Here is a 19,545-nt window from a genome sequence, read left to right on the forward strand (position 1 = left end):
CCAAAAGTCTTAATAGGGTATTGGGAAAATTTTTGCAGCTGATGGAGTACCCATGCTTTCCATCACCTTTGCCAAGGCGGGAGACTCTCTCGGTATCCTTTGGCTGTGCTTGTACAAGAAGCAAGTGCCCATGCTGCCTTTTGACATGTGCCTTAGGCAATGCAGATTACAGCTCTCCTCGGAAGCTGTGGGACAACATTCTGTCGAAAATGAGGTTTTTGCAATGCCTTTGTGATTTTGACTTCATCATAGATGAATAAAAGCAGAACCCAGTTCTCTCCTCATCCTCAGTGATCACATTCACTTCTGCAATAGAAACATGCCAGGCAAATGCAGATAAAAACTTCTGTTTTCTTCAGAGGAGTTCTGGTTGCCACCCTGGGGAGGGATCTGGCCACTAATAAGTTATCATCAAACCATCAGACCTGGTACTGTTAACTTCAGTGTATCAGTGATTCCCATCTCTCATCTCCACATGAAGCAACCTTAGGTTGCATTTATATAGCAGGCCCCCTTTGAGTCTGTGTCCTGATTTAATATCAATCTAATATAGATTGGTTAGAGATAGTCAGCATGAATTTACAAAAGAGAGGTCATGCTTAACAATCTTGATTCATTTCTCTGAGGAAGTGACAATGAGAGTGGACAGGGGTGAAGAAGGAGACATAATTTACTTGGACTTGAAAAGGCTCTCAATACAGTGCCACATAACAGATTAATTTATAAGGTTAGCAAGTATGGAACTGATGGTAAAATACTCGATTGGATATAAAATTGGCTTGGTAACAGGGCCAGGGAGTGGCAGTAATGGTTATAGATCACACTTGGGGAAGTGTTATGCACCCAGGGGTGTGTGTTTGAAGACGTTGTCAGAAGCCAAAAAGGATGGGCAAAGCCAAAAACAAAGGTGGTGGGAAAAAGAGGAAAAATGATGCCATACAGAAAACATGAAGGCTCATGGGAAGCAAATGATCACGCCTACATACCATGGAAATTTCAGGTAATGCCCAGTGAAGAAAATTATCTAGGAACTGAAGGGGGCTAAGCCAGGCCCATCAGCTGCAGGTTGTGCAGCACAGGAGAAAGTATACAGAGCAGCCAGGACCTTTCATTTTAAGTGGGAAAGAGGGCAAAAATCAGAGCTTGTTCAAAATGCCAATGAGCAGTAAGTGGGAGGCACGTTCTCAGAAACTGATCTTACCCTGCAAAGTCTAAGATCCCCGAGTCCTTGCTATGGGAATGAATCACAGCATTTAGGGTGTGTTTTCAGCTCAAAGTAAATCTTTGGGAAATCCTAGTTCTTTCCATTTGCTCTAATCTAGGCAAACTGGACTTCCTGAGCTGAAATCAGCTTTTGTCACTACCCTGTCAGATGCTGTCTTACATGCTGTAATAAAGCAGAAGACTGGCTAGAAGAAAGAAATGAAATTTTAGCGGAGGTACAAGAGAGACTGTAAAGGATGCTAAAAGGCCTCAGAGGTTCACACTATCGAACAGAAATTGGAAAGTGGTTTCAGTGAATACTCGCCTCCTTACAACGTGCTGGACTTTCCCATCTCTTGGATGATATTCAAAGAGTGTCTGGGAAAGGCGTATTCATGGTATTGGTGCTGCCATCAGGTAGCACTGCTGGTAGTTCAAAAAAATACAAGCTTTGATGTCCAGCAGAGTTTCCACCTCAGAGTCCTTTGCTTTCCTGTTAAATACCCAGGCAGCCAAGCCCACTCCCACAGAGCACGTACGACAAAGCAGAGTCTTCCCAGTCCTACAAGTGCTTCTGCCTCACTCCCCACCCATTTTAAAGGCAGGAATCTCTGGAAGGATCAGACCATGCAGTCTGGGAAGACTGGGAAAGACTTTTTAATGAAACAAAAAAGAGCTGCTCTCTTAGCGTGTGAGCAGGGTGGTACAGGATTAGAAAGGAAACTTGACGCACTGTACCAATTAGCCTGACTTGTCCGTCTGTGGTCCGTGCTATAGGCTCTGCTTTGTTACTTGCTTATGAGTATTGGCTCAAAACTTTGGTCCTGTTCCTGAAGCCATTAAAGTCATTAGTCAAGCTCTCATTGATTTGAGCAGGACCAAGACTTGACCCTTTGTGGCTATTCAGAGGACACAGATAAACTTTTAAATCAATCAAGGGTGTAGACTCATTCTGCTGGGGTCATACGGTTAATACATCCTGTTCCTGTCATTTCCGCTATAAATCTGTGGATGCTTTTAAAGCAAGAGGAAAACCTGATTCCCTTCCTTTTACAAGAAAATATTACGTGCTCCTTTTTTTACAAACAAGACAGGGCACCTTTTTCTCAGGAAAACTTGTAAGGGAAAAGGTAATCTCAGTACTTTGCATGTCTCTAGAGTCAGTGAAAGGTAATTAGAGACAAATTACTGGGGAATAAAGTCCTCCATCTGCAAAGCAATGCAAACCTTCTCCCGCTGACTTCCCATAAGCCTTTATTGGGTCCTGATAATCTTTCTGCGTGGGCATTAAGTCATTACTCATTGTACTGTTGGTGTCTACTAAAAGATCCCTTATTTTCTGGATTGCATCTAGCCTACATAGTTCTGACAAGATGGGAAAGATTTTCAACTTCCTAAAAATATAATGCAATCAAATGCAATCAAACTCATAATTATTGACTTCATTTGCATGGCTTTGGACCTGAGTCACTAAGCTTTCTGGTTTTATATCTAGAGTGGGATACTTCTAGAAATGTGGTTATCTGTACGAGCTACTCTGGGCTTTTGTTTTGCCAAAAGATCCACCTCATGGCGATTATGGAAAGAAAAGCTGTTCTTCCACTCTCCCTTGCTGAACTTAGGATTCTGAACAGAACTGTGGTGGAGCACACCCATCCTGATTTGGGTCAATTAAAAGCAGAACACTGCATCCTTGGCTTATCTTGAGTCCTCTTGCTTTCAGAAAGATCCTGTTTGATTCGGTGAAAGAAAGTGTTGATGTGATTGGATATGTTTTACGAAAATTTGGTCTTGAGTGCTATTTGGAAATTTCAAAGCTATTAGAGGAATCACTGGGGTGTTATTTCAGCCAGTGAAACATACTCTATAAATTCCTATGTTCATACACTATATAAACACTACTTACTCTGAGAGAGCATAACAGTTTCGAGTATTCATTCCTTCTGAGGAAAAGATGAAGGAGTAAGTGGAAGAGGGGAAGAAAGGATCTTTATTTTGCATATATTCATAGGTACTACCCTGCCCAGTGTGAAAGCCCAACTGGCTTTCAGAGGTAGCAGATCTGCGTGCATGCATGTGCATATTTTATAAATGGTTTGATCTTACCTGGGCATCTGTGGGTCTGGTGACATCCCATTTGTTCATGTTTCTGTAGGCTCCTCAGTAAACTCGCTGGATAGATGACAGTTCATTAAATTAGTTGACAATGCACATCCAGCCTTTCCACCCTCCTCCCCCAGCCCTAAAATGAAAATAAAGAAATTACAATGGCAAGAAGGAAAAATACTATGCAAATAGCTCTGAAAGCACTGACACATTTAAACTAATGCAGTTCCTAGAATCATAACAATAAATGTGCTGTCAGGGGCATCACAGTTACTCCAGTGACATGACCACCTTGCAATAGCAGCAGTGCAACTGTCAGAGCTAGTTATCTAAGTAGTCCTGAAACATATTTCTATCACTGTAACTTTTCAGAGGCATGACAATTTGAAAGAGCCTTTTTGCCCTTGCAACTCTTCAGATGGCTTTTAGATATCTGCATATACCACCTTGCAAAACAAGTGGTTCAGGAACAAACTTTCCAGAGATGGCAGTTACTGAGACCAGCAGATTTTTAGGAAATATTCTTTGACGAAATGACTTGGCGAAGTGTGCCCAACTTCCTGCATGGCAAACAGTTTTTCCTCCAAATATTATAAAAATAGCAACCAGACCAACCCCAAAGAACCCTTTTCAAAGGATTCAACCCTTTCAAGCAGTTGTTTTTGTTTCTTAAAATTGCTACAAATAATAATTTACAAGATCCACTCCCCAGAGCCATATTGATACAACAGCATCACTGTAAACCTCTCCCCCACCCCATGAAAGTCTTTCCATCATTTTCTTTAATGCACAAACTTTCTCATTCAGCTGGAAGTCTTAGAGCAATCTATTCACTTTGATCATCAACTCCGTGCTCTGATGCAAGGTATAGGCAGTATGGCTGAGGTTTAAAAAGCCTTTATAAGAGCACAGAAATGCCCCCTTCAAGCTCCTTCTTGGGATTAGTGGCTTTAGTTAATATTGGGTAACACTTACTTGGAACAGGCGTGTCATTCTTCCATTAAGCCTTATTCTGGTTATTCTTCCAATCTCCATTTAAATTCCGTTTTCCTCTCGGTTGGTATCCGTACCCTTAGCTACCTCATAAACACGAGGCATTGCCAACTGGAACGTGAGCAGAGCTGCAAGTGGCTCTGCCAACCTCTGCTCCTTCTACCCCCTGCAAGTTGGAGACATATCAAACTCGGTGCTTGGAGCCTGGGAAGTGGGAACGCTGAACTGCTCAGAAACTCAAAGAGCCAGACCTCAATTAAGCCATGGGGCTTGCTCACCGAGCTATAACTGTGCACAGAGTTTTTTGTGGTTTGTTTTTTTTATCAGCCCAGCAAACCAGATTCACATGCTCTTGCTTCAGCTGAGTGTATCTTTTGCTGTAAAAAGATGTGCCAAAAACTGTGCAACTGATTAGACAGCATTAATAAGGCAACCAAAATCGGATCCAGAATGACTAGCCCAATAGTTTTAACTTCTAAGTAGACAGACAGAGGGGAAAAGATTGAGGCACCCAAAGTTGTTTACAAATTTTGGCTACAGGCAGCACTGTCTTGAATTTGCATTCTTAGAGATTGCATACTCGGCAATAACAAAATAAAATATGGAATCTGGAAATTTTTGTCGCAGGCAGGGGAGGCACCGTAAAGAAAGCCGATGAGCGAAGCAGAAGTGCCGAGACTTCGCTCATTGAGTGAAGAAGTGAGCGTGAGCGGTGGGTGAGAATGCTCCCCCTCCCCTCCCCGCCACGATCCAGCCCCTCCTCGGGCGTGCAGCAGCCGCCGCCAGAGCCAGCACACAGCGATGGGTACCTGGGGCGGCGTCTCCCGTAGCATAGCTTCTCCCTGCTTTTCACAGCAGACACCAAACACGCTTGCTCTGGGCCTTTTCTCAGGATTTGCGCAGGCGAAATCCCCGATGGCTGTTCCCTTTTCAGGGTCAACCACTGTGTGTGGATGTCTGCGTAATCAAAACTGTACTGGACTTTTTTTTCCCCTTCCGTTGTGAGGTCAAGGCTTTTTGCCTTCTCTTTTCTACACTGGTAAATGCTTCTGTCCTCAGTTTGTAAGGCAGAAAGTCTAGCCACACGACACCAACAACTTACGTGTTGCCAGTCTGGGGAAAGAAAGTACACATTTAAAAGAATCAGCAGCCTAGGTAGGATATAATGTGACTCAAGAGTTTCACTGTAACATTGTAGAGTACAAAAATGAAAATATAAAGTGCATTTAAAATGATTAATGTACAAAAGCTGACCTCTTCCAGTGTGCATTAATCAAGAAAAAATGCACACTTTCTATAGTGGTTAATGTTGCAGGTCCATTATTCAGCTTTGATAATGTGCATAAAAATGCTCAATATGACAATGAGTTGGGGTAGCTGAGAATTCAGGATGGTGGCAAGTTTGTTGTAGTATTTGGATTAGCATTCTTAACCTACATCTTGACAGCTTCTTTTCTTCATTTCACAAGCGTCAATAAAATCTAGCTTTATCCTCTTTGATTTTTGGTTATTTTTTCTTGTTTTTCAGTTGTTTTTTTTTTTTTTTAAACAAAAGAGTTAAAAAATACCTGCTCAAACAAATACTACCAGCATTCATTAGTCAGGATGGTTATATGTAAAAGAAATGATGCCAGATAGTAACAAATCCAAGAGAAGTTTATTATGAAAATGGCACCTGCGGGATGAAAAAAAATTAAGTTACATAAAGACAACCATGTATGACATGTATGAGAATCTACAAAAGTATAAAAAGAACCCTGTTGTAAATGAAGTATGTACATTTCTGATTTGCAGCATTATCAATGATCAATGAAAAAAATGTTTCAAATAAGCCAGGCACTCAAGAAGTTAGATTCGGTTAGCTTAACACAAAATAAATGTACCATAGCTGTCACTTTTTAACATTTTAATTTTTTTTTATATTGTAGAGTTGGTAACACTGCTAAGATTTATACGAACAGAATCCCTTTCCCCATTATTCAGCTACTTGGCACCAGTCTCCTCATAAAAGATTTCATATATTTGTACAAGAAATAGTTAAAAACACAGACACAGTCTTCACAGGTAATGAAGTTTTTTTTTCATTTTGTAATTTTAAACACTATGGATTTAGACAGCAGCTGTGATTATCCGTTAGTTTAAATCACCAGAAATCATTTTGACACAACACAGAAACATTTATAAAAAAAACCCAAAACAACAACAGCTGTCTAGCTGTTCTTTGTAGCTGATAGGTGCACTCCTTTGATTGTTCCATAGCTAGAGTAGAGCTTCCAAAATTAAACTCTGAATTTCCCAATCAGCTTTCTCGCCTTTTTTAGACCTACTTAAATCCTTCCAATGGAACCTTTAAAAGCTCATTAAGTCAATTTGTGGCGTCCAATTCCTTTCTCACCATCACTCCGCCGCAGCTTGGACCTACTTCTCAAATTCAAAGCTACCGCAGGAATTGACTCGATGCAGTGAGCGATCAACAATTCAAAGGACGGCTGAGTTAATATATTAGCATCGCACACATAAGCAAATATACATGACAATTCTAAGCTCAGTTTCCTTTTTCAACAATGCTGGTCGACCTTTGAAAGAATTTCCTATCTCATCTCACTGGCGATCGCTCTACGTATTGCTCGGCCAGCCTACCTGGGAGAAAACCAAAGAAATGCACCCTCTGCTTACAGTTCGAGCACAAGGGACTCTGGGAATGTTAACAACTGAGGCTATATGGCGTCAATTTGCTTAATACATCTGAGCATTACTCTGGAGTGCATTGTGGGGTACACTGGAAGAGTAAGTCATACCCAGAATTCCTCTGTGGGAAAAATGGCTCCATTAACCTTGAGCTAGTTAAGAGTCTTTTATCTCTGAGAGTGAAGAAGAGAGAACGAGAGAGCGAGAGAAAGAGAGAGGGGAAAAGTGTGGAGAGGGGGGAGAGAGGAAGGGAGGGAGAGAGGTCGGAGAATACACAACAGCAAAGCAACAGCAGAAATTAAAAGGTATACAGACAGTGGAAGCAGCATAAGGTGACATTACAGAGGAAGGCCACCACACAAAAACCACTAACCCCCAAGAATCACTGGTTCACTAGGACTGCAGGAATGGGACTTTACCACTCCGGACTAGAGATAAAGCACAGAGAAGACAAAGGACAAAACAACTACATTAGCTTAGTATATACTGCATATAGTAACACACATTGAAACTGCAATGGGACTGACAGCCAAGGACACTTACACATTGTACACATTACAGTTCTCACATCTGTTATTAGATGCCTTAACAAACAGCTGCCAAAGATGGAGTGGAAGAAGAATTTATATTTGACAGTCATTTGGAGTGTTTGACACTACACTGTGATTTCTGGCAACAAAGACAAAATAGGAGATTTCTTTTCTTTTACTTAATGTGCAGTTTTCAGTTGTAGTTATCTATTTCAAGCTTATTAACCCATTCTTTAGTTTTAAAACATATTGGTTTCAACACTAGAAATAAGGAAAAAACAATAAAAAATACCCAAATCAGAGAACAAAAAGAAATGTACAACCTTCCCTCTATAATATTAAATGAAAACCAAAACATGTTAAATAGTTCTTCTGGTTTGTTTTTTTTTTTTTTTACTCCGAAGTGTTATTTGACGTTGCAAAATTAGCCTCAGTTACACTGAGAAAAAAATAAAGCAAAACAATATGCACCTAAGAAACTGCTCCTCGCGTCAATTAAATTGAGTTTTTTGTTTTTAAGCACTTTTTGAAAAAGGCTTCCTGACCCATTTAAATTTGATGTGAGGCTATGCTTGTTAGTTTGGAGGTAAAAAATTTTAAGTCCTGCAGCAAATGTTAATGAGGGCTTTTGTCTTAACTAACCAAGGAGACTGCAGCACCCTACTATAAACCAGTACGGAACACATTCTTTCCAAAAAACCCAGCCCACAAGCTGCATATTGTATGAAGACATTACAGATTAATAAATGATAGCACCATGGTTTTAGAAATTAAGTTAAAGTTTCAGTAATTAACATTTAGTCCAACTTTTTAACATTCTAGTCACAGGCCAGAAATTAACTTTTTAAGAACCCAAATTATTTTATGTGCAAGTAAGAAAATCTTAACCATAAAAAGAGAATTAAACTCTGCATAAAATTCTAAAATACTATCCCCTATTTTTAAAGGAATTAGGAACAAAAACCCCTTTTCATTTGACTTAGTCAAACAGGGCACATTGTTTATGCTTGTCTCTTTTAATCTTGATCATATCAAGATCATTTTGAAGTAAAACCAATGGTTGTCACTTTAAAATCTCTTTACCACAACACTGAGTATTCTATGGCAGAGGCATACACATATTAAAGGCATCTTAATAAAGATGCAAAGGAAAAAACACACATCTTAGAAGAAGACAAAATGGCAGGCAACTGGTACTTCGACTCTCTGAAGGCAAAAATAAAAAAATATCTTTACATTAAAGAATAAGTCAAGTTAAAGAGAAAGGGAATGAAATGGGGACCATCATATTGAGAGAATAAGCTGACCTGCTCAAATTCAAAGTGCTAGAATTAAAGGTCTAAATTAAAACATAGTCTATGCCTCAGAGTATAACACTGAACACAGTATGTGGTCATATTTCAATCCTCTTTCCGTTCCAGAGTCTGTGTAGTGTGAATGCCATTGCTGTACACAGGAAATGGAAGAGTGGAAAAAAGTCCTTCGGCAGTTGTGAACACATTCCCTGCAGGCATTTGGGTCAGACTGGCCCCGCTCACAGCACTTCCAAACGGTCCCGACATATTGAGTCGGTGAACGTGGTGGTAGAGCATTTCCATCGGTGTTTTAGGATCCAGCCCAAAGCTGGGGCTGTTAACATCAACAAAGTTAACAGCATGGGTGTTGGGGAGGAGGTTGCCCTGCATGGCTAAAGTAACTTCAGCTGGAGCATACCGAATAGTGCCAGTGGTGTAGACCCTCTGAGCAGCAGTGCTGGTCGCAGCAAGGGTTCCTGTTACCCTGTGAACCAAAGGAAGCACCACATTGCCTGCTTGTAACCTCTGAAGGGCTTCCAGATCCCCAGTGTACAACAAAGAGTTGGAAGTTGTGGGACCTCCTGGATGTTTGTCCCGTGGAGATGCTGAAAGTGGGGGTGACAAAGGGTCAGAGGACACAGGAGCCAAGGCCGAGCTGGATGAGGTGCTGAACTGAGTTTTACGGCTGGCAGTATTTTCAGTCCCTGGTGGGGTGAGAACGGAGTCTGGAATGGAGACATGTAAACTACTGCTGGCTTGGGGGGAAGGGAAGTGCTCGGAGCTGGGGGGCTTGGTCATACTGTAGGGTGATTCATTCCTTGAGATTTCCCTGTTGGGTGGGTAATTCCAAATACTGCTATCGTTATCAAAATTGATAGGTTCTGAGATTTCTGTTTTAATTTTTAGCACTGAGGCACTGTTTGGCGACGAGAGCAGCTGGGGCTGGTCCACCAAAGCTGAATCAAGTCCATTTGGACTTGAGGTGCTTGACAGCCTTCTCCGGGTCATGCTGCCTCCCTTTTGCTTTTTTCTCCTCTTCTTCCTCTTTTGATGTTTGCTGGAAGACTGGGCATTGACTTCCCCTGCACTGTCTGAGTCCTTGGCACTGTCCGAGGTCAGTGATTCACAGTTCTGCAACCGCAAGTCTGACTCACTCTCAACATAGCGCTCCACCTTGATCTGCATAGAGCCAAGAGTGCCAAAACTGTCCTCAGGGGCCTTTTGATTCTCGAAGTCAGAGTTTTCAAAGCTGTCATCACTGTCCCTGCTGTCCTGGTTGCTGGAGCTGTTCCCATCATCATTACAGTTCATTTCATTATCCGACTGATTTCCTGACTTTTTCCTGTCGGATTCAGGGTCTTCACTGTTTTCTGACTGGTTTCCTTTCTCATCTGACTTTGAGTTCTCATTGTCCTCTGGAGCAAAAGGAAAGTGAAACAAACCATTAGCAACAGGAACATAATATTATAACCCAAGTCCACATTTCTACCTACCAACGAGATTTGATTGCTATAAACTTTTTTGGCAAAAGGCATTCTCTTCTGTAGAGCCACAATTTTTTGCAACATTGTGTTGGGAGAGTTTTGATCACCATGAATCTCTTTTGCTCAGCACTGTTAATGCGCTAAAAGCCTATGCTATATGGCCTGCACCTTGACTGAGGGAGACCTTTTCATATGCTTGCTGGACAGGAATCATTTTGACAACTGTGAGCACAATGGCATTGTGGCTGTGTCATCCAAAGAGTCGGTAAACAAACAATCCCATTGTGACCGTTACGTTCTGGTGATTGTTCTTTCACATCTTTCTTTTCTCCTACAGTGGGCAGGCATCCAGGTGTAGCACTATTTACTAATGAAGATTCTCATTGTCTTATCTTATTTTCCTCTCACCATTGCCACTTTCAAAGGGGCATAGTGTCTCTGACTTCAGTGGAATTACTGCTGATTTCCTCCCGTGTGAGAGGAGAAGCAGGTCATGCATGTATAAATCTGAATGAATAAACCAGTTATAATAATTTTGTTACGTTGTTGGACTGTTTTCTCAAATTCCCCTGAAGGGCAATAAATAACAAAAAAAAAAAAAAGTTCAGACAGTGAATCAAACTCTCGATTGATCAAAATCATGTCAGGGCCACTGAAAATAGCCCAGCTACAGCACTGAGAAGCTGCCACTCTTCTTGCCTAAATTAATTTTGTTTTGTTTTAGATTTTTACCTAATTCTAATATGGAGGAGATAAACACTAGCCCACTGGTCTCAGCCAGCCAAAGCAGCTTTGAGAATGAATACTCTCCATTATCATACTATGTTTGAAAGGGTCATGAAAGGCTTCAGGAGATCCCGTCTTTTACAGACCAGCCAGAAATCTTTTGTTGCAAAATAAAAGATGTTTTTTCACTCATCAGAGCCAAGTACTACCCTTTTCAATATACTTGCTTTAAGGGGAGAGGGGAAGGGCCAGTTTTCCTCTAAAGATTGGTTACTCCTGGAGCCGTGTCAATACCAAATAGTTTCCCAGAAGTGCTGGAGAAGGTGGGCTCGACAGGAAAGCTGCTTGAGGATTCAGGGCAATGCATTTCACAAGTCACTTAGCGGGACTTTTGCTTGAGTCACTGGGAGCAGAGAGACCCTCCCTTTTGAAAAATAAAAACCACAGAAGCAAAGTAACAGCCACAAACCCCTAAATCTCATCCAGCTTTTTGTTCCACCTTCATTTCTCCTACAATTTTTTTTTCTTGTTTTGAAGATGCTGTCTTTTAAGGACATGGTTTTCCACCTGGTTAAGAGTGGACTTAGGGTGAGGTAGTCTAAAGCTGCACAGAATTTGCCTGGGATTTTATCAGATCTTAAACTGAATTTGTTGGTTTCATCCAAGGTGCTGTTCCACTTTCAGGTCCTTTGGCGTTTCTATTTAATTCTTCTGTAAGAAGTCTGCTGTCTTCCAAGACTCCCAGACATCTCCTTCTGAGATGTACATATCTGTGCGCCTTTGAAGAATGCTCTCTTGCTCTGCATCAGCCTTAGGAGTCAGGAATGCACATGCACTTCTCAGCTGGAAAAACTTACAGTGCACATGGGAAACGCAAACTGTTCTCCACATGTGTGTTATTTGACTATAAAGACAGCATTGGGTGAAGACATTCCCAACCATGGTGGGCAACAAGCCTGTACGTGTGCCTCATGTTGACTTTAACCATCAAACCAAGCTGTCAGAGGCGAACAAATAAAGTCAAAAGATTGAAGAGAACAGCCTATCATATAATATAACATTACGATCTGATCCTCTTCTTGCTTTTGCTTGATTTATGTCACTGTGATCCACTTTCTCCATTTTTTTGGGGCTGTTTTCATAGACATGAGAGAAAAATCATATATATCTATATCGCATACTACAGCAGAGTAACATCCACAGTTCTTGGGCCACAGGAAACCATGCTCCTTTCAAAGCCAGATGATCTGTACCTGTGCCTAGGTAACAACTTTTAAAACTAATGGGGAATGCGTGAACCATTTGTGCATTGGACCATCTGTAGCACTAATTTACACATTGAGTTTGACAAGTACATTTAGCTTTTACAAACCAGATGAAGTCCCAGACTTAAAGAGCTTAGAAACGAGTGCATGAACCTTTACTTTCTAATAAAATACAATTCTCTTAACCCAAGAAAACCCTCAAATTTTGCAATCTTCACTGCCCCCTAGTGAGACTCTTCAAAAATGTATTTATACAGGGAAAAGGGTCATAAAGATTGACAGTAGAGACTTATCTTCAGAATGTATGCCTACTCTGGAAAGCTAAGAACTAGAATTATATTCAACAGTTACAATCCCAGGTCCTCTGCACAAGGTGTAATACCTGTTCCTGAAGCTTATCTGGAAGATCAAATATTTAGTTCAGTGCAGCGTAGGCAGGGATGCATGCACAAAGTGAAGAGAAATACTGAGGAAGTGGAGGTACTGTGGAAATACTGAGGTCATGAAAACGTTTTGCTAGTGTTTTTCAATTTAATTTTACAGAATGTTTTTGTTTTGTTATAATGGAACAATCCTTGAGAAGTAAAAGCAACTGGAAAGCCAACTATGTGGCTCTCGTGATATGAACCTTCTGTGAGTGTAAAGGCACACCATGTGTGTTACCTGAGTTGTCCTTTGAGTCTGATTCAGAGTCAGAGGTCTCCGAGGATTCTGAGGTTTTCTCTGGCAGATGAGGAAGTTGTGCAATATCCATTGGAGTGTCCTTGTACTCTGGGTTACTGAAGAGGAGACAGCAAATATAAACACAATTGGATGATCAGCAGTTTCATGGGTTTTCCCTCTTTTCGTATCGAAGTTCAAGAACAAAGAACATAAATAGGAAGACTAGCCGAGGAAACACAGAAACATACATTTTTGGCTCCTCAGAGCTTCACAGCAGGGACTTTACGAAGGTTGATTTTAATACTGCAGTCAAATACTTAAATTGACCAGGTACTAAAACTTGTTTGATTCTAGTGAAGTTTTAGAGCTATCAAAGCATTCTTACTGAAGTGGGACACCATGCCTTGTGTGATATCTAACAGTAAAGCTACACTGTGTAATCATCCAACAGCAAAATATCTCGATTTCGATCCCATTACTGTGCCTGGAAGGACAGAGAGGGTGTTTTAACTTTGCCAATCTGTTTCTCTCCCACTGGCAATGTCTATTAGAGTTATCTCTGTAACAATGTTCTCTATCAACCTTGCCAGAGCCCTTTCAATACCTGTTTTTCTCAACATCCCTGTTCTCCACACTTTAATCAAGCAGACCATACATAAAGTTAGTAAGAAGGTGTTCAGTTAGGGCTAGAGAAAATGACCACTGCTCAAAACAATTTGGTAAAAAAACAGATAAAAAAGGTTATATATTTTTAAAATACTGCACACATGCATCCACATCACCAAGAAACCAAAAGCAACCACTCTAACTATATGACAGATGCACATGTGCATGTTAAGATGCATATGTTAGGGATAAAGAACTGTCAACACACCCATTATAATCATATCTTCATCTGCTCATGTGGTGCTCACCTGTGACTTGTTAGCAATGAACATGACTGCAATGTAAAAAAGCTACACTACCAGAGAAACTGAACACCCCCCCTCCCTGACCCTATGCTGCTTCTTGGTTTGTACCTTTTAAAATGTGTTTCTTTCCCAAATCCATGCAAAGGCAGGGGAACAGACACAGCTAGACATAAGTGGCATAGGAATGTTGAAAATAAGCAAAGTCTTTAATAATTTTTGAATAGGTGAGCATTTCTATGCAGTTCAAATTCCAGCCCAGTGGTAGAGCAGAAAATCTGCAGTCCTGTGTAGAACAATATGAGGCAGCACTGGGGGCGACTGACACACTAGCACAATGACAGTGTGCCCATATTCAGCTTATTACAGTGTACTGTGAAAATTCAGAGTTCACACAGTTCACATTGAAATGCCATTCTTACGATTATCATCTTTATGGTTTTGTCCTGACAAAGTGACTTTATTCTGTTGCAACCCAGGGCAGTCCCCAAATTTGCCCCCTCCAAGCAAAAGATGTTTGAGGGCTTTCACACTGTGAATAACAAGTTGCTAGAACAAGAACAGCATTAATCCTCCCTGTCACTATAATTAGTCTATCCTTTTACAGACAACTGAATCATACTTTCTAATGCATGGAAATGTATACAGACCAGTACTCCTGCTAAGAGTAGACCTAATTATGCCTTGATCTGTCATTAAAATATTATTTGGACATTTGGATCTTTCATGGATTCCAGTACTAGGAGAAATCTAAATTAAAAATACAAATTCAGTGGAGAAGTTAATCTTTCTCTAACAGACTGGTGAAGGGAATGCAGCAGAAAAACCAAGTTCTGGGAGGAGAGTTGGGGAAGACCACACTGCTTTTCTTTTTTTGTTAGGTATATTCTGTTGGTAGAGAAAATAATTTTGTGGGACATTTGTGGACTAGGCTCATCTATTGTGTGGAAAGCAGAAAAGGGGACAGAAGCAACTGTTCATAATTCTTATGGACCACTTTTCCAGATAGAATATGGGCACATTTCTGGGCATTTTGAAGCCCTGTTAGGACTAGGGCAGTGAAGCTGTACTTCCAGTTCAGAACTCGCAGGCTTAAGCTGACCTCTTCAAATGCTCCATTCTGCCTCACTCTTGCAAAAAGAGACAAAAGATTAGCAGGATAAGAATGTATTTGGAAATGCCCGTGCTCAATCATAGCAGGACAGAAACATGCAAGCCCCAGTTAACACTCCACTGCAGTGAAAGGTTTCCCACAGTATGCCTCAGTGCTCTCCTTCTAGGGGTTTCTTCCTCCTCTTCCCCAAAAGTGGAATCAAAAGTATTTCAATATGCAAGTTTAGGCAGGCACAGTCTCTTCAAGGCTTGCTGGACTTGGCATAATAGGTCACAATCTAACCCCTAGACATCCCTTTGAACTTTCATGGCATCAAAGGGAATGTAACAAACCATGACAAGCAACTTAAAAGGCGAACAGGCCAGAAAATGACAATTACATTTCATGACAATCTCAAGGTTTCAAATTTTATTTGTTTGTTTGTTCTGCTCTGGAATGAAACAGAAAATCCCCCAATCTTATTGAACATTTTCACAAAACAGAATGCATTGAAAGGTATTTTCTGATGAGAAAGGTCAGGTTTATAATTCACTGTCTCTCAGTGACTATTGGTCTTCCCTTGAGCTCAGAAACCAGTCCTTTAAAAACACTTGGGTTTTGGTAAAAAGGAATTTCTCAGAGAAGAGACTTTAATTCAGAATTTTACTACTATTTCTGTTTAAAATAGTTCTAATAGTTTAAAATAGTTTTAATTACTACTTTTATTTTTAAATCCTATTTTGCATTTTTCAGTGTGAATATTGTCTGATGGTTACAGGAGCAACAAGTTCAAGGCTTTTCTCCTGAGAAAATTCCTCTCTCTTGAGTGAACTGGCAAACACCTTTCAGAGAGACCATTTTGTGGCATTCCAGAAGTTTGCTTCTATTCATTTTCAATAACCAAATATACCAGTGCCTAACACTTCACACCAGATTTTGTAACACAACTACTGACAGTTGGTGTGGATCATTTTTATCTTTGAGCTCAGGTTGAGTAGATTTCAGGGCAGTGGAGGCATGCAATAAAATGGTGGAGGGTTTATTTGAAGACTAAGGCAGCATAATAATTCAAAAATACTCCAGTGTACTGAGACATGACAGATGTCTCAATAAATATAACCAAACAGCACTGTTTTTGAGGTGGACCAAATGAAAGTTCTTCTCCTTAACTTTCTCCAGCAGACAATTGTTTGTTCCCTAAAACTCACCAACAGAGACAGCAGTTCAAGTAAGAGAAGTGACTGAAAGACCTACCTAAGAAGGTAATTGACCCAAATGATATTCTTCTCACTTGCGTTCTTGGCATTGACAGCTATGGTTGCACTAGACTGTATCCAGATATAACCTCCGTTCTTCTGCATCCAGCGGTAATACTTTGTTACACATTGACCCTTATTCAGCACTGGGAAAAAATACAAACAAGACAGAAGCAAGATACAGTGCATGTTAGAACTGTGGTAAAATGATCTTCATTGTACAACATGCCGCAAGTATGAGCAGGCTCCCTTTAGGTTTAATGCAGCATGCCAGCGAGATGACAAACAGGACCTGAAGTTCAGTATAGCTAGCTGTATGTTTTACAAGTTTTTAAAGTACAATTTTAATCTGTTTTTGGAAACTCTAGTGGAAGAAGAAAAGTAAAAAGAACTACAGATCTCTTTGGTTCACAGAATACTTATTGCTGTGTGGACATTTTCAATGACTCAGTGTCAAACTGTACAAAAAGAAAAGGGAAAAAAAAGAGGCAAATTTATATGTGATTTATTCATAGCTCCTAGGTAGACCTCCTTGAGATTCTGGATATTTGAAAGGTTTGGGAAGATACTCTACCCCTGCTGCTTTGATCATTTCTCTTTATTGCAGGCGATATCAACCACTGAACTTATACATCTGTTTCTTTGATCTTGTCAAACAGAATTTACAGTTCTCAGATGAACCAAATCTCCACTGGTCAGTGGGGGGAAATCTTGGGAGAATTTACTTTCTACCAGAGCAAAGTAAATCCACCAATAGACTGAGAAAGAGGCCTAAGGGAGGCACAGAATGGTTTGGTTAGAGCCAAAGAGTAACAGCTCTCTTCGATGTTTGAAATGTGCTAGGAAACAGAGAAACAAGTCAAGCAATCAGTCATGTGAAACAGCGTTATTAAATGCTCACCGCAAAAAGGCTTAAAAATACAGATGTTTAAAGTAATACTTCAGCCAAAATATTTCCAAGTTGAAACGGATTTGGTTTGTATCTGATGCTTCAGTGTCAGGAGAAGGGGATTGAATTCAAATCTTTCAATGGCAGGGAGCAGCATGGTTTTAAAGAAAACCTAAACTACACAAAACCTGGGTACTATTGTTACTGGAGCGCTTACTCTCCTCTGCATTTCTCACTAATCCCATAAAGCTTTGTGCACTAGAGGGCAGTGTGCATTCATACACACCTTCTGCTTTTGTCATGTCCTTGTCTGCGTCTGCTAAAATGAAAAACCTCTAACTGCTGTAATAAATTTGGCTAAATTAGCTGCTAAATGGTTATCTCAAGTAATATGTATTTGCATTAATCATCTTGCTCTAAACCAGAACAAGCCAGAGTCCTAAAGATGTAGTAAATTCATATTGTCCATTTAATTACGGCTAATAAGTGCTTCATATACAATAGTTTCATGAAGTACATTTTGATTTTTTTTTGTAGAGGAAAAGAAAAAAGTCACTTTGGAAAAGAATAAGTATTTAAGGCAGTTAAACTTCCTACCATAAATGTGACAAATGACACTTTGGAGCCTTCAAGTTAACCAAATGTCTATACCCCTCATTATACATACGAATGTATCTATATCTAAATCCGTGTACAACAGATGTCCACAGAAAAAGATATTTACAAAGGCAGCCATACAAACACAGACACTTTCTTACCTTGGAGGGATCACCCAATCCCCTCTCCATTTTTTCAACTACTGAATTAAAAAAATGCATACAAAAAAGTGCAATGTAAAGTGAATGCAAAGTGCAAGTTAGGTTCAGCTGTAATATGAACTAATATTTGAGATCTGGGTCCTGTTGTTTTTCAGCAACCTCTGGGTAACTAGGTTTGTTTCTACCAGAGATCCAGAAGTTTCCCTAAATTTTTACTTTTGTATTCTAAGCTCTAAATATTCTGCTATGATAATTCATTGGCTTCAAAACCTTATTACTCAGCAGAATAAAGATAAAATATGAACAACTCACTACCCAGCATTTCTGTCAAAACAATGTTGTATGCCACTTTAGAAAACAATCTCACATAAATTAGTCCAACTTCATCAGCTATGAAGAATAAGGGAAGTATTGCTCTAAGTTTTTGATTATGGTAGACTTTTCCATTTCAGTAAAATGGGACACTCAAAATACTCTGCTTACAGATGACAGTAAAACTGATATGCCTGGAAGTCTGGAGCGATATGGGCTCCTTTCTGGAAACCTGAACACTCACTCACAGGTTCGTGCAGAAACTGCTAAGATCTATCTGCACTTGTATCTACTAATTATACTGTCATCTTCTTCATAACAGGTTGATCTGAGGAGTTCACCATGCTATACAAATACCAAGGGACGAATCCTCACAACTGCCCACATGCACATTTGAAAGTCAAGGTACCAGGTGAGTCACTAGCCAGTGAGCACACTGCAATTCTGCATAGTGATAGCTATGAGGACCCGATCCTCCAGCTCTTTCAGACCATTTCATCCTGGACAAGTCCTTCCTCCTTCAGTACCTTTTATACTGGTTGTTGCACCACTGGAAAAGTCTATGTCATGAGCTGAACAGAGAATTCATTTCAGAACTATAGAAAAAAGGGGGAGAATAAAACCTTATAAGTTATTTCTGAAGGAAAAGGTGCTTGCTTTTTCAAGAAAGAGAATTCAGTGCATCAGAGTTGCATAAAAACCATCTAGAGTCAGGGAGTTCAGACTCTCAAATTACTATACATCCAAAGAATATTTGAAATACTGTCTTTGAAAATGAGCTTTCCATGAAGTTCATCTACCTGCAAATTCCCACTCTCTGTTTGGCCAGCTCAGATATATTACCACATACACAGGATCTTCCTTCCTGCATCTGTCTGAAGCACATTTCATATGAGAGATTTGTGGACCACGCTCTGAAGGAAGTCCCACGATTCAATATAAAAATTCTCTCTGTAAAGAGATTCTCTGGCAGACTAGCTGTGCCGTGCTGCTAAATCTGGTTCTTACGTCCTTTCAGAGTGCACTAGGCACCCCCAAGCCAGTTCTGAAAGCTCATACTATAGCTTGGGAAGAAATTTCTCAATGTGATGAAAGAGAAAGAATGAAAAAAAATTGAAATGTTTCCCAATTTATGGTATTTTTTAACTGTTTGCATCATCAAGCTGAAACTTAGAAATTAGATGAGAATTTTGAGAAAACAAGCAACTAGAAGGACACATCAGGAAGGGAAATCTGTTTCGTTTACTGATAACCTAGTTTTACTGAGGAAAGCCCAGTTTCAGTTTGAGGATCTTCAGTTTGCAGGTACAGGGAGTCCATTAATAAAGTTACTGATCTGAAGAAGAAATGAATGTAAAAAGTTAGTCCACCCTAAG

General features: G+C 40.1%; 1 protein-coding gene across 6 annotated transcripts in view; it reads right to left on the reverse strand.

The window, feature by feature from the left end:
* Window positions 1-8,920: 8,920 nt before the first annotated feature.
* The window catches only part of NPAS3 (neuronal PAS domain protein 3), a gene marked incomplete at its 3' end in the record, with an annotated part of 626,985 nt that continues 616,360 nt past the window's right edge, over window positions 8,921-19,545 (reverse strand). For 5 of the 6 annotated variants that reach the window (XM_082000663.1, XM_082000662.1, XM_082000661.1 and 2 more), the window contains 3 exons: window positions 16,209-16,356; window positions 12,942-13,069; window positions 8,921-10,230 (listed from right to left, as the gene is read on the reverse strand). In XM_082000663.1, the coding sequence (XP_081856789.1) occupies window positions 8,921-10,230; window positions 12,942-13,069; window positions 16,209-16,356 (1,586 nt within the window). The remainder of the gene's footprint in view (window positions 10,231-12,941; window positions 13,070-16,208; window positions 16,357-19,545) is intronic. The other variant, XM_082000664.1, reaches the window with a different exon arrangement.

This window comes from Phaethon aethereus (assembly GCF_964289735.1).
Source record: "Phaethon aethereus genome assembly, chromosome: 5".
Taxonomy (NCBI): Eukaryota; Metazoa; Chordata; class Aves; order Phaethontiformes; family Phaethontidae; genus Phaethon; species Phaethon aethereus.